At 39.9% G+C, this 27432-nt stretch overlaps 1 protein-coding gene across 4 annotated transcripts in view; it reads right to left on the reverse strand.

The window, feature by feature from the left end:
* Positions 1–27432, reverse strand: part of cacna1g (calcium channel, voltage-dependent, T type, alpha 1G subunit) — a 451566-nt gene that overhangs the window by 131440 nt on the left and 292694 nt on the right. For all 4 annotated transcript variants that reach the window (XM_041814821.1, XM_041814822.1, XM_041814823.1 and 1 more), the window contains exons 13-14: positions 22916–23030; positions 18180–18335 (exon numbers count right to left, since the gene is read on the reverse strand). In XM_041814821.1, coding sequence (XP_041670755.1) covers positions 18180–18335; positions 22916–23030 — 271 coding nt within the window. The remainder of the gene's footprint in view (positions 1–18179; positions 18336–22915; positions 23031–27432) is intronic.

Below are 27432 nucleotides of genomic sequence, written 5' to 3' on the forward strand. Positions count from 1 at the left end.
TATGGGATTACAAATCAAAATAAGGAGTTTAAAAGGTCACAATTTGAGAAAAAAACAAAATTTTGAGTTTAAAAGGTCAAGATATAACTTAAAATGTAAGATTGTGAATCTAAAAGGTCAAAATATGACATAAAATTCTAAATTGTGAGTTTAAACAGTCAGAATATGGGATTAAAAGTCAAAGTTAGGACTTTAAAAGGGCAAAATATGATATTAAATTTGAAATCATGATCTTGAAATTTAAAAATTTGAACTGAAATTTAAAATTGTAATCTAAAAGTTCACAATATGAGATAAAAAGTCCAAATGCTGAGTTTAAGTCTGAATTTTCAGATGCAAATTGAAGATATCAAATGAAAATACACATTAATTTCTCTCTCTCATTCCTTACGTTCCATCTCGTTATTTTTACTCTTTACCTTTTCAAATTTTTATGACTTAAAATATATTTTAAACCTTCAAGGTTAAATTCTCATTTCTGCAGACCTCAGACCTGCGGGCCAGTTCTAATCGAAATATGATGTGATCCTTACGACCCGGGGCTTAAGTTGGACACCCCTGCACTAGAGGCAACCATTGCTATCTGCTTTCAGTACAACGACATCGCCCATAGCAACCGCCTCCTTCTCCTCCAGTGAGGCTGATGAGTCCAGTGTGGACTGGAGCTTTTTAGGATGGACTTTCCTGGTGACAGACTGGCAAATCCATCTGCTCTAGATGGTTATGAGCAAAGGCATCCCAACTCTGATCACTGTTTTTGGACAGAAGCTGCCAGAAACTGGAGAGAAATCTAGGAACCGAGCACAATTAAGCCATTTATCAACCAGTGCAATTAGTGTAGAAATAATACGGGTGGATTTGCGATTTATTATGTGATAACATCACACAAACCTATTTAACACGGGAAATAATAACAACAATTTATCTCTAAACTTTATTAGTAAAAAGCAACAGTGAGCGTCTGATTGCCTCAGGGGATTATCATCTCACAGGTAATCAATCAGAAAGAAAGCTGTGCTACGGTGGCCCTATAGGCACGTTTGTGCCTGTATCGTGACTGTCTCAGAGGTGTCTGGGAGGAAGCTTTGCTCTGGTTCCTGCTGAGAGGAGCTCTGTTAGTATCAGCCGCTGTCTGCTGCAGCCTCTGGTCAGTGGAAAGGTCAGGCTGACAGTCCGTGTGTACTCACAGGAGAATCAAAGCTACACCGGGGGCTTTGTTGTGATGACACTGGAGTGTGAGGACTAGGACAAGACCTGTTGGGCCGAGGTGAGGAAAACCTGACCCTCATCTCTCCTCTCTGAGGTACAGACACAAAAATTCAACAATCTGTAGTCCATGTAGCTTCAACTTTGTGGATTTGCCAGCAAATGAGTTTGGAACCAGTCAGCTACTTGTTTGCTTTTTAAAACTGATCTCCATCAATATTCACATTAGCAGGAGGAGGCCAGACATAGAGGAATATTGGATGGTTTGCTGAAAAGAGCCTCGCTTGGCTGCCAATAAAACAGAAGAGCACCTGCTTATGAAAAAAGATCGCTTTTTCAAGGTCTAATTTTACATCAATTTTGCTCTTTTCCAACTAACTGCTCCTCATGACAATAATTTCTTTTAAATGCATCACCCACAGAAGAGAGAAACCTCATAGTTAACCTTATTATTCCTCTCTTAAGTTAAATCTTTGAGGTGGTTTGATGTATCAGGATAGCTGCGTTTTATTCTGCTTTGCATTGCCAGAGGTTTTATAGATTTATTCAAAATAAAGAGAAACAAATCAAAGTTTTTAAAGCCAAGTACTCTCTTGCTTTTTTACTTTCAGGGATGTAAATGAGCTTGGTCATATTGCTATAAGGTCGCAGTAGTGTGTGAGAGAGAGCGGATAAAGGGGAAGTCCACATGGAGACTAGTTTAACACTTTTTTTTTATCATTTCATCCACGTGGAACAAGCAGGAATGCTGACTTTCTGAAACCAGGTCCCAGAGTGGACAAATACATACACGCCAACCTGTGCGGCTCCGTGTGTACAACGAAGCGCACTTTTTCTGAAACGATCACGCCATAGCTCACTGTGCAACTAATGATCAGACGCCACACGTTCTAAGATCCATGGGAGAGTTTTGCTGTTGCAGCGTTACAGCGCCACCTTCACACCTAGTAAATAGACTACAGGACCCCTGTAGGACCCCTTCCCGACCAGGGGGCCCCCATGATCCAGGAAGTCAATGTTCAGAAGCAAACTAGTGAGATCAGCCTGGTTGTAAACAAGGGGAATGAAGTGCTAGGAGTAAAAGTCAGGAGGAAATAGAGTCCCAACTCTGAGTTAGTAGTTTAAAGGGATATTTCAAGATTTTTTTTTAAGTTGGGTGGTATGAGGTGCCTGGCTGTAGTAGTGGCATTAGCCTCCAGTGATTTCTGTGAGAGTTGCTCTTGTGGTTTTACGAGCTCAATGAGATCTGCGGCATAATGGCTTAGAGAGTTTTACATAGAAATGTGCCAAAAAAAATACGTTGGCTCCCCTGTACGCTAGAGGTGGGAATCACTCGCATACCTGAGTCACAATTTGATATTATTGTGATTTAACCCTTTAAAGCCTGAAAACACAAATTATAGCCAGAAAATTCTCATTTTTTTGGAACTGAAATGTTTATTTCACTTTCTGTTGAAATCCAAAAAAATCTAAATTTCCATAAAATTCAACATACATATATATATATATTTTACCTCATTTGATACATTAAGTGTTTATGGTAACTGATAATCCACTTGAGGGCATTTTTATCATTTATCAGATTGAATTCAGAAGTTTTTTAGTCATTTATGATCATATTGATTAGATAGAGATATCATAAAAGTATGTATCAAATATGATACAACAGGCTTTAAGGGGTTAAACATTTTGCAGTACAGTGAATACTGTGATACCATATGTTGCGATCTATACCATTTTTTCAACTGTTTAGCTGATTTAGCATTAGTCCTGCCCTCATGTTTGTCGTATTTCTGCAGTATTTTGTTTTCATGTAGCAGTTCTTGTAAGCCTCATGTGTCATGTCCATCTCATTCATGCCCTGCTTGCGTTCCTAATGTCCTTCCCCTGCGGCTGCCATGTTTGTTGTGCTAACTTTCTCCTGCTCGATGACCGTCACCTCTGCCGACCTCACTGGACAAACACTTCATTTTATTTCTATCAAAGACTTCAGTTCAAATCAGCAATTGATTTGAAAATATCGATACTTAGTGGACGAGACGATACGATATATCGCCAGACAAAATATCGTGATACTATGCTGTATGGATTTTTTCTCCCACCCCTAGTGTCACAGTGTGATAAACGTACAAAGCACTTCATTTCTCCCCCAAAAAAACGTCTGTTTCAGGCACTAATTTATGATGCAGCTTTCGGCATTTCGGCTGATCAGCGGTGTGGGTCTGTGGACTTCTAGAGGAGTGATATCACCACACCAAGCTATAACAAAGATAATATGACCGATTTTTACTGGAGTAGCATTGATTGCGTCAATAACAGTATCAATCACAATTTTTCCAAAATGAAAAAGAAACAGATCGTTTTCGTCTCCATGGGGACAAGGCTTAAATCCTATCAGATCAAGTTTACCTTATATTAGACGCTACAAATGATGATATGGATCATTGAAAAAAAAGATAATTGGGGATTGGAAGACTAAAAGCAAAATCTGACTGATCAGATCTGACAGTGATGTGGAAATCCTGCTTTTAAAGGTGCAGTGCCTAATATTTAGCCATTAGTATTTAGTGGTACAGAATTGGTAAAAATGGAACATAATGTTTATCAACAAGCATAAATAAATGGTATTTGATCACCTGAAAAAATCAATGCTTATGTTTTTATTTTCCCTCTGAGGATGGCGTTCTCGTTTACCACAAGAAGAGACACGTGATATTCAAAGTTAAACAACTTGTGAGCCGTATTTGCAGGCACTTGCTTGTTTGTTGCTCTGAAAACTTCCCGTTGTGCCGTTCTAATGACACTCTCCACGCCGTCGCAGCTCCTACAGACTCTTTCCTAGTTAGCCTGGAACTTGGCTCCCTTTCTGAGGTCTTTAAAGGTTAAATCCAGTCCAGTAACTCTGATACTAGAAGTCTTTTCAGGCTGTGGCGTGTCCCTCAGAGTAACTGCATTATAAATAATGACTGAAATCTAAAAGTAAAAGGACTTTTTTATGTAAAAATGTGAATATTTTGAATAATTTTCGTCCCAGAATTATTGTTTTGTTTTGTTTTTTTTTTGTTTTTAGTACCAAAGAGCTGGGAGAGCAAGTTTGTGCAGTTGTAATTTCAGATTACTTTCTTCTGTTGTCTTTGTAGTCCCATAACTATTTCAGAATTAAAGTGACACTGCTGCAGCACACGTATTCTAAAAGGCCAGGCTGTCCTGAAGAAAAGGATGTTTGGAGCTTTTGCACCACAGTTTGATGTTTTACAAGCTTTTAAAGACAAAAAGTCCAGATGAGAAACAATGGTTGAAATATAGCTGAGGGCTCAGGGGGTTAACTAGGAAAAAGCCCTTTTATTTATACATAGTGATGCTCCCCTCTGCTGTCTCCACCATCTTAGATTTTTGCATCTTGCATGTTCCAACAGCACCACAGAAAGGAGCAAATATCAGAAATCCATTTTTTTTTAAATTCCACTGGTTTCTGCATTACCACCAGAAGTCAGCACCAGTCAAGGATGTTACCGTTTGATGGTTAATATCCCTAATTTTTATGCACCGCCCCTTTAAGAGCAACCTTGCATATCAAGATGAAAGCTATGGTACTAGTTGGACTGTGAACATAGTCTAGCACAGGAACAGATAATGCAGTATTCCACCATTATTTCATACATTTTGAGGGAAATATCTCTCTGTTTAAGGAAGTGATTTGCCCTATTACTGAGAAATTGTTTCAAAAGCTCAGCCTGACCAAAGATTTGTTCTGTCCTTATCATCAGGAGAGCCAAACAGAATTTAGAAACCCAGTCAGGGAGTCTACAGGGTGCTGAGAAGGAGCGCCTACATCAGTAAAACTACACAAGACTGTGGAGAAATGACTCCAGCTCATGATTCTTATACACAGATGCTCCTTTTTTCTTCGCTGTCTTCCACTCTCTCCTCCTTTTGGTGGGGGGCCAGGGGGGCGGGACACAAGGGAAATCCCTGGTCCCCAAATAGCCAGGTTTGTTTAGATAGCTTGTTTACACTCTGCCACCCCAATTTAGGCATGGTGGTGGGAACAGGAGATGGGCCAGACCAGGCCTGCAGCTGATAGCAGGACAATAATAGACACCAGCAGCACACAGGGGGATCTCTATCATATCCCTTCCAAGCGGGTGTAAACAGGGGCAGAGGCTGGATGCTGATAGGATGTAATTGCATGTCTTTGTGTGTGTGTGTGTGTGTGTGTGTGTGTGTGCACATGAAAATTGTCAGCCGAGGATTCAATCAAGTGTGTGCGCTGTTGCAGCAGAACCTCAAACTCAAAACAAGGCATTAATGGCATCCACAAGAATAACTGTCCAGAGGCACTATCATTTCAATGAAATCACTGTTGCAGTTTCTTTTTAACAGTAATAACAGTAATAATCAGCTACTTCTTGGAATATATATTCTATGGATTTTTAATTTTTATTGAAAAAACTGTGGAGTTGTGTAAAAATGCTGGCATTTAAATGTTTAAAATCCCCAAAATATTATTAATTTTGTATGTATATTTCAGGCTGAAGAAGTTGAATCATTGAAAGGGAAAAAATATAAATATATAATATTTTTACAGCTGATTTTAGGAAGTGGACATTTTTTGTCCCGAGGACCACAAGTGTGAGTTTTTGTTTTTTTTTCCTTTTTAATCTGACACTAGAAAACATAATGATGCATCAAAATCAATGCCACTGCCAGTCATTAACCCATCTCAGGGCATAATAATAGTGAAAATCAACAACTCCTTGGAATGGATTTTATGGATTTTTTTTTTTTTGTTACTATTTTTTTTATGAAAGAAATAGTGGAGTTGTGTAAACATACTGGCATTTAAATGTTTAAAATCACCAAAATATAATTATTATTTGATAGGTATTGTTCAGACTGAATAATTTTAAAAGCTTGACTCATTTAAAGTGTAAAATAAATATTAATCTATACAATTTTACAGCAGTTTTTTGAGGCTAGCATTTTTTGCTCTTAGGATGTCAGGTGTGAGTTTTTGTTTGCAGAAAAAACAATGATGCATAAAACTCAATTTTGCTGCCAATTGTTGACCCAATTCAGGCCCTGATAAAGGTAATAGGCAATTCCTCTTCTTAAAATTTATTTTAGACGGACACTTTTTGTGTCAAATGTGTTAGGATATTAAAGGGAACTCTTAAGGGTTAATATAACTGAAAACTTACCTTTAGAATAATTCAATGTAAAACCTCCATATTGAAAATGAATTCCAAACTGAAGCCAAAAAATTCTCCAAGCTTACTTATCAACTGGATTATCAATTGGGTGTAATAACCACTATAAAGAGTCTTAAATGAAGTAGCCCAGGACTATCCAGAAGTTTCACAGTGTCTACAAATTAACAAACTGAGGACAAAGAAAGGTGACGTTAAACCATCAGAAGCAGCCAGCAGACTCCACTCAAAAACCAATTTGAAGCTTGTTACTCAAAAAAGAACAACCCAGACCATTTGCTCATTGGTAAGAATGATTTTTCTTCAGGATGGCATTAGCCGGTGAAAAATTAGAGGACAAAGAGAAAAGACCATCCTGTTCTCAAAGGCCTCATTTCCCAGAGTGCACTGGCCAGCCTTAAGAACCTGAGTCATACCAACAGAACCGATCTTCTCTGTTTTTATTAGCTCTTTGGATTGGTCTCGCCGAGGGCTTCCCAAAAAACACGTCATTCAGCCTCGGCTCGTTCTCCATTCTCCTGCACTTTAAATTTATCTCCCAGCCAGATGAAACAGAGGCTCTGAGAAGGAGGCTTTGGCAGCTCTGGCGTAGCTTTCTTACTCCTCGGCTGGAAAGAAAAAAAGAGAATGGCGGAGGCCTGGCTGGAGGAAAGCGTTCAACCTGGGGTTTGATGTGGAGTCTGCTTTTAAAGTAAGACAAGAAAAGAAAGAAAAGCACACAAAAAATTCAGAAAAGTGAGGAAATCGCTGACGTTCTTTGTTGGTTCTTCCTCTGAAAAGTCACTCATTCACTGGTTAGTATTGGCGTCATGCAGAAAAGCAGGAAAGAGGACTATTTGATGATGTGGCACATTCTCTAGCAGCCATGTTGGAGGTGTAAGAGTATAAGACAAATAAAGACAATGTTAACGCTCCATCTAAGACTCCTCTCAGGGATTCAGGGTCTCTCCACAACAATGACAACTCATACTAATAGGCTGGATAACCTAAATCTCTAAACTGACCTTTTAACCTATAATTATCACCAGCAGGATTCTGTTTCAGTAGTCGGCATCTTTGTGAACATAACTGATGATTTGACGTTGGAATTGTAGTATCCATCCATCCATCTTTTCATCCATCCATCCATTATCCTTCCATCCATCCAACCATCCATGCATCCAACCATCCATCCATCCATCCATCCATCCATCCATCCATCCATCCATGCATCCATCCATCCTGGCATTTGTCTGTAAACATCCATGCATCCTTCCATCATCCATCCCTCCATCCATCTATTCATCCATCCATCCATTATCCTTCCATCCATCCAACCATCCATGCATCCAACCATCAATCCATCCATCCATCTATTCATCCATCCATCCATCCATTATCCTTCCATCCATCCAACCATCATGCATCCATCCATCCATGCATCCAACCATCAATCCATCCATCCATGCATCCATCCATCCTTGCATTTGTCTGTAAACATCCATCCATCCATCCATTATCCTTCCATCCATCCAACCATCCATCCATCCATCCATCCATCATCCATCCATTCATCCATCCATCCATCCATCCATCCATCCATCATCCATCGGCCATACGGCGAAATTTACCTTCACAAAATTTTGTTCCCTTTTTACAATTTAAAGGTATTTGAAGACCTAATAAGAAACTGTGACCCAGGCCATGTGCATCAGGCCCGGTTTTTATTTCAGAAAGTTTGCATTGCTACAGTTTTACCTCAGCAGCTGCTCCTATGGAGTAGAGAGCAGTTATTATTGCACTAAGAAACAAGGCACCATGTTTGATCCATTTTTCTTGTATTTCTGAGGAAGAGAATTGATTCACAGAGCCATAAATAATGTGAGTGCTCCACAAAGACTAGTCTTGAGTGTCTTGTTGACATTGGCAGGGCTCAAAGAGCTCTGCTTGGAGTTTGTTCTGACTTCTCTCTTGGCTTCAACCCTTGTGATTTTTATGAAAGCACTGGACATTTTCTAACACAGTTACTCATCTTTTGGAAAGATGATTCACCTGCAAGAGTTTTTATGTCTATTCAAGCACTGGAAAAGCTCCAACAGCAATGTGATGCTCTCTGTGAGGAAAATAAACTGGACTTGAACTTTCTACTGCAGGACTCTACTGAACTGGGTTATCAGCTGGATATTCAGTAGGATGGATTTTTCAAATATTTGGTTCAAACTGAACCTTTCTGCATGACTTTCTATGATCAACGATCTAAAAGGAAACACTGTTTCCGTGACTGACCATATTGACTCTCTGATTGGTCCTCTAACCTAGTGGTACCCAACCATTTTCCTTGTAGCCCCCAGTACATGCAGCTAAGAAAAGCGGAGCCCCACCAGGACCCAAGAGAGAAGAAAAAGTGGCACACTGCCTTCATAAATCAACACAGATTTTAATTGTTTCACTGATAAAACCCTAAAAAAAGCCTATTCATGCTTTTCTTATCAAAACACCTTTGTATAAACTACTCAGTAACTGCTTTATCATGGTTTTAGTCAATATTTGCAACAACTAATTTTGGCAGCCTCAGAGTAGACAAAGCCTTACTCCCTCAGATCTTTGGCGCCCCTTGGGGGGTCCCTTACCCCAGGTTGGGAACCAATCCTCTAACCCAACCATCAGAGCCTGTTTCATAGCAACCAGCTAGGCTACTTCTAGTTAGACAATCACTACACATGAGTTTCACTGCAGATTTTGTTTGTTTACTGGGCCCACGCTGATTTCTTCACCAAATGTCAGTGTTCATAACAATCTCTCCTCCACTTTTACAAAAGATGGCAAGGATATCGTTAAAGATATTTGATTACTGTAGGATGTTATTAAAGATAATTTGGACTGGTTATCACAGGATATTATTAAAGAGAAGTCTGATCTGTAAACAAAAGCACTGTTCCTCCTTTCTCTGTGTAACTCAGGACATAATCTAATCAGAGAGTCAGAGACATTTACAGCAGACATACTCTAATACCTGCAGGATTATGAGTTAGAACAACAAACTAAAATGAGGGACTGTTCCATGCAGCTAGAAATGGATGTCTTTTACCTGACTACCTCTGTCCCTTTCTCTGCCTTATTTGTGTGTGAAAAGAGTTTTTAACATCTTTTATATGGGCTATACATTAACCATTTCCTGTTCAGGTGATAAGTCTGACAGAGCTGAGTCTCTGAATATTTAGAAATTTAGATATTGAGGTAGCCTGCGAGTGTGAGAGAGGCAGGGCGGGAGTGTGCAGATCCGTACAGATACACAGATCCTACATGGATATAAGGGAGAGAGGAACCAGGGGTTCATCTGAAATGTGTCAAGGCTTCGTCTGCTGTAGCTTCAGTGCAGAGCTGTTGTTGTCGGAGCCCTAAGCATGACTCACATGCATGTGCAAGTTCACTGCTGAGCAGGCTGATGTTAGCTTTATGAAAATGGAACACAGACGGGGCAAAAAAGACTATAACCATATGGTGAAACACCATGATGGAAAACCTTGCACTTAAAAATAGAGCTTTTATTTGCACATGGATCAGCAACTTCTGCTGCTTGACTTTAAGTAGTAAGGGTCATTCAAAAATTAAGATGAGGGAAGCAAGCTGGTGGAATGTTGTCGAATGCTTAGATTGTTTTGCTAGATACCCTGGAGCAGTGGTTCCCAACCAGGGCCCGGGCACCCCCGGGGGAACCTAAAGACCCTGATGGGGGGTGGTGCTGCAGGACCCCATCTGCTCTGACATCACCAAACTAAGATGTACATATACCATATTGCCAAAAGTATTCACTCACCCATCCAAATAATTGAAATCAGGTGTTCCAATCACTTCCATGTCCACAGGTGTATAAAATCAAGCACCTAGGCATGCAGACTGTTTCTACAAACATCTGTGAAAGAATGGCTCGCTCTCAGGAGCTCAGTGAATTCCAGCGTGGTACTGTGATAGGATGCCACCTGTGCAACAAGTCCAGTGGTGAAATTTCCTGGCTCCTAAATATTCCACAGTCAACTGTCAGTGGTATTATAACAAAGTGGAAGCCACGTAAAATGACGGAGTGGGGTCAGTGGATGCTTAGGTGCATAGTGCGCAGAGGTGGCCAACTTTCTGCAGAGTCAATCACTACAGACCTCCAAACTTCATGTGGCCTTCAGATTAGCTCAAGAACAGTGGTAGAGAGCTTCATGGAATGGGTTTCCATGGCCGAGCAGCTGCATCCAAGCCATACATCACCAAGTGCAATGCAAAGCGTGGGATGCAGTGGTGTAAAGACCGCCGCCACTGGACTCTAGAGCAGTGGAGACACCTTCTCTGGAGTGATGAATCGCGCTTCTCCATCTGGCAATGTGGTGGATGAGTCTGGGTTTGGTGGTTGCCAGGAGAACAGTACTTGTCTGACTGCACAGAGTCCTGACCTCAACCTGATAGAACGCCTTTGGGATGAACCAGAGCGGAGACTGAGAACCAGGCCTTCTCGTCCAACATCAGTGTGTGACCTCATAAATGTGCTCCTGGAAGAATGGTCAAAAATTCCCATAAACACACTTCTAAACCTTGTGGAAAGCCTTCCCAGAAGAGTTGAAGCTGTTATAGCTGCAAAGGGTGGACCGACGTCACATTAAACCCTATGGATTGAGAATGAGATGTCACTTAATGTCATATGCGAGTAAAGGCAGGTGAGTGAATACTTTTGGCAATATAGTGTATGTATTTCTTAAAACCATGACTTGAAACATAATTTATTAGCGCCAACCTAAAATTTGAAAAAATGAGGAGAACCTGTTATCTTTTGTGCAAAAAAATAAAAAAATAAAAATAATAATTTTTGGGGGGAATAAAACCCAAAATTTTCTTGTATATTTACAAGAAATAAAACTCAGATTTTCAGAGTTTAAAAGGAGCAATTTACAAGAAAAATAAATACATTTCCAAGTGTAAAAATTTTGGTTTTGACACAAGAAACTTGCACGTTATGTTTTAGAAGTTGTAAAATATTGTAAATTTACATTGTAAAATAAAAAAATAGCAGTAATCAAACTGAGCCCAGTGGTTGAATTTCCAAATAAAAACCACTACGTTTTGGTTCATGAATATTTCCAAGATGTGTAATGCCTGGATTTCATTCAAATTTAATGTCTTGTTTCAGGTAATGTTAAGTAGCTATAATGTTACCAAATAGCAAACAATCTTATGTTATATTACTGGTAACTAGTGCTGCACAATTAAGTGTCATTATGTCAGTCTGTGCAATTACATAACCTTTAAAAGGCTGCAGTTATTTTACTCTCAGTAGCACTAAATCAATCAATTTACAGCTCCACATTGATGCTGGTTTAGTGAGGCAGAATGCAATGTGTCATGTCTCTTTGCAAACCAGTCACTTTGTTGATGTCCTGCAGGAGGACAGCAAACGATAGCCATCATCAGAAGCATCAGACATTAGAAAAATTTCAAGTTACTTCCATATTTAGAGATTTTGAGTTCAATCAATTACATACAATTTAATTTTCAAGATCCCAGTGTCAAGAGATTTAATCTAAACAGTAACTGGGAGGAGCAGGTCTTATCAAAGGTCTGTTGGGTGAATTTACATTTAAAGACCAAGGAGCTAACATAAGTTGAGGAACATTCTAGCTTGCTTAACAGTACACAAAAAGAACTGTGGTAAGAGAACAGCCTTCTTGTGTAATCCTGCTACTTTTAAAGAGATTAATACAACCTCCAAGCTGTAGCTGTTTAGAGATGTGACACATTATTGCAAAGCCTCTTTAGGTACGGGTGAGGAGAGCATGCAGAGAGGAAGGGCGGGTGGAAAGAGGGCGGTAAGACGATAAAAGGAGGGGAGGGAAGGGAGAGCTGCAGTGCTTTACATACCCCTGACTCTACAGGCAGCTGAATCAGGCTCAGCTGGGCATGCAAGTCCTCCCGCTTGGCCACTTCCTACAGTGGAAGTGAGAGGTGCAGCCCGACAGGAGAGGGAGGCGTACACAGGAAAAGATGCACAGAGGTGAGAGGTGGAACCATCGCATTAGACAAGAGCAGAAGGACACAGTTAAAAGTGATTAAGCCCGTTGTAACATTTTGATTTTACCATGCAGTAGAGCAAATCAAAGCAATGTCCTAGATCACACTGTGCAGCCATGTGCTGCACATGTCAGAAGCATGAAACATCAGGACATTAGAGAGCCGAAGTGTAGAGCACAGCCATGTTTACCTTCCATTTGGTCCATTCATGGTTAGTATGAAATTCATTAAGTCAGACAGCAGCAATGAAAATGGTCTTGACATATAAATTTAATGATTCTGCAGTACAGCTATGCATCATCCAGGACATTTTGTGCTCAATATGGAAGCATCTCTTTGCAGCCAACTTCCAAGTGGCTCTTCAGTGTGTGTGTGTGTGTGTGTGTGTGTGTGTGTGTGTGTGTGATGTGCATGTCTGTGTTGGATCTATATATTTATTGGCATGCTGTAAAGTGTTATAAGGAAAAACAACTTTAGTCTCCCTGCTGTTAATGGGTAAAGAAAGAGGCCGGTCTGGTTGCACTCTCTGCAGCGGATGTTGGATCCTGTCACATGTAAACACCATCACAGAGACACACGGAGAGAGAGTGGAGCGACGGTATGGAGAGGATGATTAAAGAAGATGCACGTAAAAAAGTGGGTGAAAACGAGTGAAAAAGATTTCCCCTTTGCCTTTCTACTCAAAGCAATAAAGACATGAAGTAATACACTTTTCCGTGCATGGGTGCGTGTCTCGGCTGCACAGCCACGTATCTTCCCTGGCTTGGCTCACGTCGTTCAAGCACCCGTTACCTAGCAACCCTGACGCAAGGAAAGTTTGGCCGACTAAAAATAAACTTTGTGTTTGCAGAAAAGGATGTTAAGTTGAAAAAGGAGAGGGAGAATGAAGCCGACAGCTATGGATACAAAGGGGGAGAATACAACTGAAGCTAAAAGACCTGGGGGCTTTCCAGTCTCTGAGTGAGTATTTGTTTACAGTTTCCAAGACTTTCTTCTCTACTTCCATAGATTTTGACAGAAATAATACAGAAACAAAAGTAAACACTTTAAAAGTTCTGGGTTTGATCTTTTTATAACATTAGGGATGCTGCAATCAGGTTTGAAGAAGCTGCTCAAACTTTGGTATTTTTCTGGTTTTCCTTGCTCTAGCTGTGTGGCTAGATGGCTCAGTGATTTACATATTGTCGTTGATGCAGGAGGTCAGGGGTTTGAGTCCCAGTAAGGCCGTGCACAATCATCATATGAAGTTTGGACCCCTAGGCAAGGTCCTCAAAAACCATGTACACGTGTTTCTCTATACACCCGGATGAAAAGTTGTCAACCCTAACAGAAGGTAAACTCATTTTTAGCTGCCAAATATCGTTGAATTCTGACTAATACTGGCCTAAGCCTTCATGTAAAACCTTCATCCTGAGTGTCTACCACCTCCTACCTGATTACATACAAAGCCTCAGATAGCTGAGCTAAAGGTAAGCTCAATAGCAGTGGAAACCCATTACAATTAATCAGTTTTTATGAAGCTGTCAGCGTCTCTGTGCCACCTCTTGTATTCTCTCTCCTCTCATCCTGAGAGCCATCAGACATCAAAGCGTAGGAGCTGACACCCTTTAAAGACACACAGAGAGGGAGACAAGCAGTCAGGTAGAGACAGGCGTAATCCTCTCCCCATCTGTCTCACCCTCTATTCCATACTCACAGTGTCTCAGATACAGTCCTGTAGACTGGCTGCATCAGCTGCAGTCCTATGAACAGGTGCAATCAAAATTATTCAACCCCCGTTGCAAATCAGGTTTATTGTAAAAAATGAACAGACTTTCAAACAAAAGTAATTGAAATAGCTCAACACAATGAATGCTTCAAGTGGTTTCCCAAAATTCAACTGAAAATGCAACTTATGACATCTCCAGTCTCAAAATGATTCAACCCCTTCATGACAAGCATCTTTAGAACATAGTAGAGCATCCTTCTGCTTCTATGACCTGCTGCGAACGAGATGCATATCCAGTCACCAGCTTTTGGCAGCATTTCTGAGGAATCTTAGCCCATTCCTCATGTGCAATGGCCTCCAGTTCAGTAACATTCTTGGGTCTGCATGCTGCAACCACCCTCTTCAAATGGACTGTGATAGCCATTGTACAATCTTCCAGGACTTCTTCTGCAGTCAAGCCCTGGTGGAATCTGATGTATGCTTGGGATCATGGTCCTGTTGGAAGGTCCAATGACTCCCAAGCTTCAGTTTCCTCACAGATGGCATGACGTTTCCTTCTAGATTTCAAGATACGTTTCCAGTGCCAGAGGATGCAAAGCAGCCCCAGAGCGTCACCGAGCCACCAAGCTAACCTGTGGGCACAGTTTTCTTTTCAGCATCTGCTTCATTCTTCTTCTTCCAGACATACCGCTGACCATCGTGCCAAAATGTTCCAGTTTTGTTTCCTCACTCTACAGAACAGAATCCCAAAACCTTCCATGACTTAGAGCACATTGGAGCAGACTTTTCTTGGTCATTGGGTTCAGTAGAGGTGTACATCTAGGAGTTCTGGCATGGAAACCGGCTACATTCAGCACTGTACTCACTGAAACCTCAGTGCAAGGGTTTTCCACAACCTGCCTTCTTAGATATCTGGTTGCAGCCACTGATAGCTTCCTTTTTCTTCCCCGTCCAGGTAGTGGAACCACTGTTCCTGGAGCTTTAAACCTGTAAACTATGCTTCCAGCGGCGTCTTTAGGAACATTCCTGTGCTATCTTTTTGTATCCTGTTCCTTGTTTCTGAAGGCCAATGACCTCTTCTCTGAACTTCCTTTGTCTTTGCCATATTTCTAACATGCAGTCTAGCGTGATACTCAACAAAACATTTCAGGTATGTCATGTTCCAGCTCAAGCAAACCTGCTGCAGCTAGTGAAGCCCTTGATTATCTCATCAGGTGTTCTTGTAGCAACACTAGTTTGCACATTTGAGCTGCTGTGAGGGATTCTGTTCAGGGGTTGAATAATTTTTTAGACTGGAGAAGTCAGTATAAACTGCATTTTCAGTTGAATTTGGGGAAACCACTTGAAGCATTTGTAGTGTTGAGCTATTTCAATTGCTTTTGTTTGATTTGTTCATTTCGAACAGCACACAGTCTCAAATTTTTTACAATAAACCTAATTTGAAGAAGAGGTTGAATAAATTTGATTTCAACTGTATATGGGTATTTGGTAGTTGATGATCAAGTTGGAGGCAGTTCCTCATATCTGAGTACAAAGTGTTTAAACTCTACACACACTCTGTTAGAAATACACACACGAAGTTCAAACACTCCAAATTCATTTTACTATTGGCCGATCTGGAGGCAGCAGATGTAAGTGGCGCCAGCTTTCATCGCCACTGAGCTCAAGAGTGACGGCCAACTTTCAGAAGTTAGTTTGCCTGTTTAGATTCTCTGTTGACTTCAGGAGAAGACTTTAGGAGACTTCACAGCTAAGAGCGGGCTCCAGCAATCAGAGACGTGGTTCGTTGCTCTTTAATTCATGGAGAAATGTGGAGGAGTTCTGATCAAACTGCGGCTCCATCTGAGCTATCTGCTGCAGACTTGAACCCCCTTTGCTGCAGCACAGACTGTGCCAGATTGGACCTTTTCAAGATGGATTTGCCGGGACCCACTTGGGGGTTGCGAGACACTGAGTAGTGGTCTCAAGATGCCTTGAAAAAACTACGAATAATTTTTAAAGTGGGGGTATTATGCCTTTTTTCAAGGCTTTACACCATCTCTCTGATACCCACGTAGCAGCTTCACATGGTTTACAGCCCAAAAAACTCCTCATGTTTCTCACACTGGCGTCCTGAAAAACCCTTATTTTAACCTCTGTCTGAAACGCTTCGTTTTCGCTGCTGTCTCTTTAACACTGCCCCCTCCACGGACCTGCCTTCCTCCGATTGGCTGATTTTCCGGAGCCCCTCCAATGTGGCTATGTTGCTATGCTAGTACTTGTAAACTTTGAATGAACCGGTCCGACTGAGTGAAATATGGTGAATTTTGATATACGTCCGTACGTGTTAGACCTGGAGTCTGACTCTGATAGTTTGGAGAGAGAGGGGGAAGAAAACCAGCAGCAGTGAAGGACAAAGCAGGACTTTTCTGTTTGGTAAGTGTTTAATTACTGTGTTACTAAATGGCTAAAAGGCTAAAAGGCCTTGTGGGGGCGGTCTGTTCTGCTTTGCCAGCAGCACGGACGAACCAGTCAGGAGAACCTACTGTGATGACCTCATCAATTCGCTCCTTTGAAATCTCGTCTCGGGAAGATCTCGGAGAGATTCCCAATGAACCGTTTTCATCAGTTTACACTCTAATTCCAAGATTACTGCATACGTTTATCTTGCGGTTTGAAAATTTGCAGACGTGAAGTATGGACGCCCAACATTGTGACTTTATATTTATGTTTTAAAAATAAGAAAAGTTTAATACCCCCTCTTTAAAAACATTTGCCACTTTACACCAATTTTCCCAAATTTTAACCCATTTTCATCACCTTTTCCCCACAGATTTTGCTAATTTTAACACATCTTCACTAATTCTTGCCACTGTTGACCCATTATTGCCTCTATTAACCACTTTTTACCAATTTTTACACCCATATTTACCCATTTTAACCACATTTTACTATTTACCATACCCATATTCCCAGTTTATCCCATTTCTGCCAATTTCCACCTATTTTCCCCCTCACTAATCCCATTTTTTACATGTTAAACCAATTTTTCATTCAATTTTACCAAAATTCCACCCATTTCTGCTACTTTCACAACCCATAACCACCTTTTCCACCAATTTTTGCCATTTTAAACCTATTTGAATTCTGTGTTAAAGAAAAAGGACCCATTTTTAAGGTTATTTAGCCTTAGGTCAAATACAAAATATGGTTCTGTGTTCAACCACCGTCAGGTACAGTGGGGGTCCCGGTCTCTGGGGCCTTTATGTTGGGGGTTGTGAACTCCTGCTTTAAAATACAATCAGACATTTCAGGGACATTGTTCTTTTCAGCTGCTGTCTTTTAAAAAGTGCCATTTACTTGCCTCCTGTGTCTTTTCAGTGTCTCACTCTTTCTTCTCTAAAAAACTGAGAAAGTTTGGAAACAGATACCACACAACTTTTCTTTTGTTGACACCCTAGCAGGAAGCATTTGGGGTCCGTTTGGTGTAAAAAGAAGATATCTGAACATGTAACAGGAAATAGTCGGTGACGAAGTGTAGTCTAGCAGACAAAGTTTTCTCTTGATGTTCTTTACAGCATGACTGCATTGGTAAATAAGCAGAAAAATAATGAGGATGACTGCTGAGATTGGGGGGATGAGTGGGAGGACAGGAGTCTGACAGAGAGATGAAGATAAACATGAAGAGGAGAGGAAAAACACTGCAACTATGGAGCTCTCTCATCTTCACCCACTGCAGAGAGTACAAGCAAAGGCACAGGTTAATGCCTGCAGGGTTTGAGAATTTGTTATGTAGCCTCTGTGTGGGCATGAACATCCATCCATTAGGACTATGAATGCCTGAACTGAAAAAAGACTTCATCATGTAATTTAGCCTCATCATTCAGTCCGCTATCTTCTTTAGTCTGGTGACGTTCAAAGTTCTGACGCTTTTCCAGATCAGCCTGAGAGGTTCACTCAGCTGACCGGTGTTTAAAAATAGATAAACAATCCCACCCTGGAGGAGAAGAAGATTTTTAGTTAGCATGCATGTTCAGACAACACTATACCTCTGCCTGGAAACCCTCAACCAAGATGGCAACCAGCAAGTTGAAGAGGACGTAGTTGCCAAATGTCATGAGAGCGATGAAGTAGAGAGCGGCTACAGGGGAGGTGGAGGCCATGCCGTTGTAGAGCACCTTGTTCCAGTCCTCCTGTGTGAGAATCTGAAGGAGAAGAGAGACAAACGTACTGCTTTTACTGCTGACAAATAGGTTAAAGTCTCACTGTTCAGATATTATAGCAGTGCAACAGGGTTACATTTATGATTTAAAAACTCCCACAGCTCAGTGGATAAGTCAAAAGTCATCGGCAATCAAACATTTTCAAGTTCTGTGGTGTTTATTGGTCTGCCAGGACTTGAAAAAAGGCAAGAGAACCCTTGAAACTCAGTCTTTCCTGTACATTTCTCTTATTTCACTCACACTTTCAGAAAAACAATATTTCAAAATATTGAAAAAAAAATGACGGATTAGTTTCAGTGATTTAGTTCCTAGATTATTAATGTGATTAATTTAATAAGTAAAAATATCAGGACAGTCAAACTGAGGGAAATCTAACCAATTACTTCACTCTATGCTAAACCAATGAATTCTAAAATATAACCGTCAATAACTAAATTAATTCAGAAGTGCAAACACAAAGACCTCTCTAGTTAACTGAAGAAAAATTCTGTTAATAATTGGAGATATGCAATTTCACTTTTATAGGAAAATATTTTTGTTCACATTATTTCTTAATGTTTTGATAATTTTTTCATGGAATACTTAATGAATGCATTAACATTCATTATTCACATTCTTATATTTAGTTGTGCAATTACTTGTTTATTTTGATGTAAAATTTTTTAAACTTTAAGCTTGAATTATGACTTTAAAATTTACTTTTAAAGGAACCCTGCATGATCAGACGAGTTCACCTAAATGGATATTTATATCTCTCATATGTAAACTGAGCAAGAAACTCACTAGATTTCAGCATTTTGAATCAAGTGACTTTATTCTGTGCGTGGTGGAGGTGTGCTGGTAGCTTTTCAAAATAAAAGCATTATGTAGGAATGAAGGGAGTTTCTCCAAAGAAATGCTAAAGTGGGCTTTAACTTTGGAAGTGTTCTCCTACTGTGTTTATCTTTACCTGCAACATTTTGCACCGTGTGGAAACAGAAAGCTTCATAAATAGTAGAAGTTTGGAGAGAAACTTTATTGAACAGACACATTTTAGCTCGTGGCCTTAATCTGGTTCATCAAGAAACAGATTTCAAACATATTCTACCGATGTGGACGTTAATATTTGCTACAACAATGTAAATATTTCTCTGTATTTATCATTTTCCTGTCTAGTTTGACCCATAACTGCTCGTGGTGCAAAAAAAAAAAAAAAAAAGAAGAGACCTCAAAACTTAAAATTCTCCATGCGTGAGACGTGCAGTGTCTCTGAGATGCAGCCTTAACACTGGCTGCCAGTCTGAAACAGCGGTTACTATAGGTGGGTGGGTTCTAGATTGCATTTCTCTGTGAGAAACTATGGCAACCAGTTGAATTTAACATGTATCTGTAATGTGAATACAATACAATACAATACAATATTTTTATTTATCCTTTTTTCCTCTATGTTACCATGGAAACATGTAAAAATCCAAGATGGCTGCATCCAAGGAGGGGACCCTCCCTATGTATGAATTAAAGGTTTATTCTGAGTTGTTCAAAATAGCTATTTTTGAATTCAGATGACTAAACACTTATTTAGATAGACCGTCTTAGAAATGTTTTTGCTTTATTTTACCAAGTTTGTTCAGCTAAATGCTACTAGGCTAAAAATTACACTATCAAATAAAATTAGCAGGTCTTCACATCATCTAACAGGCCAACAGTTTTAACTGTTAAAATATTCAAATAATGAATTTTATTGATGGCTGATGAAGACCTGCTCTACATGCACAAACTTTACTGTGAGGCTTCACCTGCTCATTAAATTAAATCTCAACACCTGGCTCACCTGGCCGACCTAATGTTACGTAGCTCTGCTCTCCTTCAAAATAAAATAACTCACCTAAAAATAACATAAGCAGGTAAAGAGGAAAACTCTTTAATTTTTAGCTTAGGAGGAAATTAGAAATGAAGAAGCAAAATATGTCTAAACACAGAAGTCTAGACTTTGACCAAACAAACGTTTACCTTTCTTAGTCCCATCTTTCCATTAATCCATATTATACCATGGTCTCGGTGAAAACTCGATTCTGATTGGCTCTGGTAATTCCATTGGTGTCCATTAACTTCTGATATATTGGCACCATTCGAAAATCACAAGTAGTTACGGTCATAAAATCATTACACTGTTCCAACTTAATGCACAGCAGCCGTTAGCTGTTACTCCGTTAGGAGTAACCATAGCAACCTGAGACAGTCATATTTTCTGAGCAGGGAGTCCAGCGCTGCCAGCCTAAGGAGCCTATGGACCAGCATCACTTAACTGACATAAATAAAATGACAGACTCCAGGTTTAAGACCAGTAACGTCAGACGCTCTTATCTTCTATATCTGATGTACATCTTGTTTCCAGGCTCACCTTAACTCTGAGAGGTGAGTGTCGCAAAAACTCACTTCCTTCCTGAACTGCTATAAACTATTGTCAGAAGATTCAAACAACATAAACAAAAGAAAAGAAGGTATTACTTCTTTGTAGAGCCAAAGGAAACACTTCTGATAAACCGGCATGATGATATCTGATAAATATTGACGTGTCTGACGGAGAATCAGCACCTGCAGGGCGTGGACAGCCCTGTTTCACCTCTGTGACCTCATAGTGCAGAAGGAGGAATTATTCTGTTTATTCAAACAGCTGGTCTGCTAAAACTAAGCTTTCTATCAGAGACTGTTCATGTTAATGTACAAGTTTATAGTCTGATCACAGATGACTCTCAGTCTCACTCGTCTTCATGTCTTTTCACTGATAAATCTGTTCAGAAAGTGCGCTGAGCGGACTAGTTTTTTGTTCCGTTGTGACTTTGTATCTACAGCCCGTCCTATTTACTGGAGTACTATGTTTACATTCCCTAAGAACGTTATGGGATTGGAATGGCTATTCCAGTTATTAGTCAAGCCCTCAGGCGTTGCTCGGGGAAAGAAGTTGTTGTTTTAGTAAAACTTTCTATTTTGATCACAAAACTTATGAAATTATAAATTAGTAGTTTTATTAATTATTTTCTTTGCCAAGTTACCGTGATATAAGCGGGTTAATGCCCTTCAAGCTGTCCAATTATCAGGGATTAATGGACTTTACGAAGGCTCCGCTTCACGTCGGGCGGTTAAGGCCTCCACGCCGTCCATTAATCCCTGATAATTGGACACCTCGAAGGGCATTAACCCTTACGTAATATCCTATTTTCATTGTTAAATTCAATCATAATCTTCCATCTAGCTGAAGTTCCTTATTTTCTTTTCAAAATAAAAGCAGCTCTGTGTCCACAGAGGAAATATACCTTCAGTTTAAAACGGTACAGAAGTCAAACATGAAAAAAGCAGTTTAAAATTCAGAATAGTGGAATTTTAAAATCTAACAAAAAGGTGAAATTAATCGTGATTAACTGTAGAAACACTGAGATTAACTGGGATTAACCCCTTAAAGCCTGAAAACATAAGTAATAGCCAGAAAATTCTAATTTTTTGTAACTGAAATGTTAATTTAACTTTCTCCAACATTTTTAAAAATCCAAATTTCCATAAAATTTAACAATTATATTTTTAGCATCTCATTTCATTCATTAGGTGTTTTTGGCAACTGATAATCCACCTGAGGGCATTTTTATCATTTATCAGATTGTATTCATAAGCTTTTTTGAGTAATTTATTGAGCATATTGTTAGATAGAGGTATCATAAAAGTATGAATCAAATATGCAACAGCAGGCACTAAGGGGTTAAAAATATTTTAACTGTATGACAGCTCAAATTTTAAGTGAAATATTCATTGATAACCACACATTTGAAATCTGCCAACTGATAAAGAAATATCAAACATGCCTGGCCCAGCTGTTAGGTTGCGCCCCATGTACCGGGACAGTCCTGGTTCAAATCTGGCCTGTGGCTTCCCTCCAGCATGTCATTCTCTGCTCTCTAGTCCCAGTCTGTCCACTCTTCTCTATAAATAAAACCTTAAAAAGCACCTTTCTCCACCACCACCCTCTCATACAATGTTCCCTGTAAGGCATCCTGATGGTGAAAACTCTTTAATCAGATATTTCACTGAATATAATGAGGCTGCTAAATACCACACAACAGTACATGCAGAGGTAGTGACAGTAGGCTGAACCCTGAGGAGGGCCTAGGAGATGAATCACTAATGCAAGGTGGGATGACGCAGAAGTCTGACCTGCTAAACAAACACAAAAAGGAATGGGTAGAAGGTAATGCCAGGTGTTTAAAGAGGGTGGAGGTATGGAGTCAGGATGTGAGTTTAATTCTTTTATCCATGGAAATCGTCTTTAAATCTGAACGTGGACGGCTTCAGTCAGGCCCACTGCAGCAGGAAGATGTTAGCCCGTAGCTCCAGGGAACATCAGCAGGTACAGTTTGATCACACAGGAAGTTCAAGCTTACAGATGGTGGATGAGCTTTCACACCTTCAGGCCATTCTCCGCTACACCGCTGCAATCTCAACACGCTGTGAAATCATTCATAAACTGCAGCTAAACCGGCCGTAACCCTGTGAAGTATGAATATTCAACAAGGGAAGGGGAGGCTTTCGCTCACCTGGAAGACGGTCACAATGGCCCAGAGAAGAGAGTCAAAGTTTTTCCTGTCCGGTAGAGTGTCTCCATCTCTCTCAGAGCCAAACTTACAACCAAACAGATGCATCCCGAGGATGCTGAGGAGGAAGGGACAGGAGAAACAAACAGATGAATAAATGTTCATTGGATACAGAACAAATGCGTGGTAATTAGGACACTGAGACGAGATGCTGTGACTGCAGTTGTAGTTTTACCTGCTGCTAGCTTACATCAGAACATAAGGAGCCTTTCATAAAGCTTTCAGTTAAAACAGCCCCATGACATAAATCTTTAAAAATAAGAAAAACATGAATACAGCACTAAAGAACAGGCCATACTGCATTAGGAATGACATGTTCCTGAGAATAGAGGAGGAATTGGAGCACTTGTGTCAGATTTAATGCAGCGCTATGGAGAGCACTGCAAACCTCACCAACAGAATGTAATGTATTTAAAGTAAGGGATTATTTTAACCTTAAAATAAATAGGAAAATAAAAGCACTGCAGACAAACGATACAGCTTCTACTGACTGATTTGTTTCATCCATACAGGAGCAGAGCAGTGAGGAGGACTGGTTGGTTTTGCAGAGAGGAGAGAGGTTGTTACTAATTCTCTATCAACAGTTTATTCAATGCAGAGATCAATCCTGCAGCAGCACCGCTGGAGCTATAAAAGCCTTTCTGTGTAGACTAGGGGTTCAGCCTTGGACCCCCAAAACAAAGGTCCCAGAAACCAGGAACCTCTCCTGTATTTGAATATGGTCGAACATAGCCATGCACATTCCAGAACAGTCATGTTCAGACAAGGCTGCACATAAGGGGGGGTAAGGGGAGAGCTTTCAGGGGTCCAGCCAAACTGGGGGCCCATGCAGGTCAGCGAAATCATGGTCGTTTCTACAGTTAACCTGAGTAATAACCACTCTTGTAAAATATACAAATTTTTTTTTGTGCTGTAGTAAATAGTCTTCTTAAATAGTAAATCTTTTTTCTTCAAAACACAATTAAAAAGGGCTAAAATGGGTTAAAAATGACAAAATGTGGTGGAAAAGGTGCTGAAATGGGATTCTGAAAATAGCCTAATTGGGTTTTGTGGCAAAAATAGGTGGAAAATTGGGTGAAATGGAATGAAAAATTGGTTGAAATTGTCAAAAACAAAAATGGTTTACTGAGACAGAAAATAGGCAGAAATGAGATAAACTGACAAAATGGGTAAAACAAATAGTGAAATGTGGTTAAAATGGGTGTAAAAAGTGGTTGATAGAGGAAATAATGGATTAACAGAGGTAACAAAAGGCTTAAAGTGACAAGAATTGCTTTAGAAGTGGAAAAAATCAGGCAGAAATAAATGATGGAAAGGGTTAAAATGGACAAAAATTGGTTTTAAGTGGTAAAAATGTGTTAAATTTGGTGAAATTTGTCAGAAAGTGGTTGAAAACGGGTTAAAATTTGGCTAAATTGGTGTTAAGAGGATAATGTGTAATTTAAAAAATATTTGTTTGTTTTTTTAAGGCATCTGGAGACCCCCTCTCAGTGTCCCGTGACCCCCAAGGGGGCCACAACCCCCACGTTGAGAACCACAACTTTAGACAACAGAAGACTTGAACTAAAAGTATATTTATTATATAACCTAGGAGCGTTCATGTTTAATTATCAGCCATTTCTGTGCTAAAATTCCACAGATTGTAGCTTCTATAGTTTTTATAATGTAAAGTTAGTGAGTACTCCATTCTAGAGAGTAACTTTAGTGTTTGGATTGTGGACAAAATACAAACATTGAAACAATCTGGCTGCTCCAGAATAAGTCTGTGTGTTCTTAGTTTGAACGACTGGTGTCAAAAACCCTGAAATAGGATTTTCCTCTTTGTTTTTAATTTCTTACATGCTGGAGACAGTCTTACTTTTCTCTTCTTAGCACTGAAAACAGCTCTGATAAGAAAGCATCTAGGCCAACCGTAGTAGTGGTTTATGTTTTTTAAGTCATCCGGAGACCCCCTCTCAGTGTCTCAAGACCGATCCCCAGGTTAAGAACCACTGGTGTAAACGTCAGAAAAACTAGATCTTTTGGAGAAACTTACAAATGAATCTGTTTTATTTATATTCCACTCTCTTTTTAATGCACTGATGACGTTTGAGCTCAGGTCAGACAGGCCGGCAGCTCGCCTCACGTCTTCATGATAAGCTTCTCCAGCTGCCGCCGAGCTCTTCTCTACAATCACTTTAGAAAGATCTACTTAAGTAACCCTGGATGTAATGCAAATACATTATTTTTAAATAATAATGTAATATTTCAGTGAGGGATAAGCACACTGTTTTCTTATAAGTTATTCATCCAAATCTAGTATAGTGTAATGTGTAAAAGGAGAGAAAGACATTAAAAGAGCTCGTCAGCAGCAGCAACCAGAAGTAAGTCTGCACTACAGCGTATTTATTATTCAGAACCAAGACACTGAGCCTCAAATGGAGCAGAGGGATCAATGAACAGACCTCTGCTGCATCAACCTGGCAGCCCTTCGCTCCAATCAAATGCTGTTTATTTATTTACAGATAAATCCAACGGCTGGTTCATGGTTCCTGCCATCTTTCTATGGCCGCCATAACTGCAGTGGCAGGACAGCAGCGTGGGTATGATGTCAGACAGCTGCTGATAAAGACAGCGTAAAAAACAGTCTGATCTGAGGTTGTATTTTGCACATTAGAGGTTTCTGACCAAGATAAACTGATACAGAAAATTGTTGGGTTGTTTTTTTTTTACAAACATGTATTTTTGATGAGGTACTGCGTGATATAACTAACCCGTCATTTTTACATCTGTGCTGCACGGCACCGTGGTTTTGCTCTGACCAAAGGCAAGCAAACTCACACACTGGAGGCTTACGGCGCTATGCAACACAGTCAGGCACCGGTCAGTTCCACACAAGAGGGCAGAGATCACACGGGAAGAGGTAGTATGTCAACTGCGGATATTTTTGCCTTTTAGGGGTTCATGATTCCATGATTTTATTGTTTCTGCCACGGGTGACTACATCAAGATAATCCAGCTGCAGATCATACATCTTTGATGGCCACTCTCACAGACGCCGTATGTCTCAGGATGGAAATACAGTGCTTAACAAATGTATTAGACCACCCTAACCCTAACCAAAGTAAGGTTTATGGCACAGCTGCCCTAAATTAACAGCATTGGTAGTTACCAAAAACATTTTTGATGTTTCTGCAATGATTAATACACCAAAATGTAGAAGCTCTTTAACCCAAATGATATTTTTAATGCTGAAATAGAATTATTATTGTTATCCATGAATTTTCAAATTTACAGATTTATGAAAAAAACCTGAAAAAAATAGTAAAGCACATTATTATTTCTTGATTGAATGAGTGGTGAATGTGCAAGAGCTGGTGCAGTTATGGAGGAAGAGATTAGCGTGGATGCTGCTAAAGCGCCAGTTTTATCAGAACTTGATGACATTTCTTGGTTAAAAGAAGAACAAAGAACAGCAGTGAGTTGTTTTCTTTTCAAAAACAACAAAAGTCGAGTACTGACATGTCTATAGTCGACATGTTTCGCATTATTCCTCTGTAGCTGTGCATGCACAGCTCGATAGCGGCTACGTCACGTGTTTTATTGCTCTGATTGGCCCGTAGAGTTGTGAAAGACAGAACGTTCATCCAATCACTATCAGTTTTTTTCAAAGCCTTTGCCTTTTCTCAAACTTTTCCTATTGAAGCTTAGTTAGTTAAATGCACGATGAGAGTGTTCCTGACTGAATGTAGGTTATGATATAGAATGATTTTTTGCTTGAATTTGTTGAAAAATACATAAAATGAGGAGCCTAATAGCCAAACTGAACATGTGTGGTTTGAAGTTTAATTTTTCTTCTGCATCCTGTTTGATTTTTCAGACATTGCCATGGTAAACTTTCTACCAACTAACTCTAGTTTCTTAACAAAAGCATTATCACTGGGGACTTTTATTGTGAAGAATTTTTCAATGAAATGTGTCGAGCTTAAGTCGGGCTCCATTCAGCTGCTTCTTAAAAACACTTTAGGGAATCTTGGAGAGGAGACACCGGGTCATGTGACTTACTCTCACTGTAAACACTGACACACACTTAGATGAGAGGAGGCGGCACAATGAGTCGTATGGGACAAACAGAAGACAGGGACTCTGTTTCTGTCTGTCACAAATTATTCTGTTCAACTTTCAGTAACCTGACTATGAGACTCTAGATAGGCACCCACCATTGCATAAAGAATGTGCATTTTATGGATGGCAGTTTCCAAACCAGTTTGTTTTATGGGGAAGTAAACCTTCCGTGTGTGTGCACTAGAATCAAAGCATAAGTAATAATACTATAAAATGAAACTGTGATGCTTATGTCAGCAGTGAAACTGGATAAATGACCCTCTCCCAGCGTGCACAGAGCCTTCACACGTTTGATTTGTTAACTTTATGAGCAGGCCTAGCCCAGCAGTGACAATAAAACAGGAAACGTTTCATTT

The sequence above is a fragment of the Cheilinus undulatus genome, linkage group 20, assembly GCF_018320785.1.
Source record: "Cheilinus undulatus linkage group 20, ASM1832078v1, whole genome shotgun sequence".
In the NCBI taxonomy this organism is placed as follows: domain Eukaryota; kingdom Metazoa; phylum Chordata; class Actinopteri; order Labriformes; family Labridae; genus Cheilinus; species Cheilinus undulatus.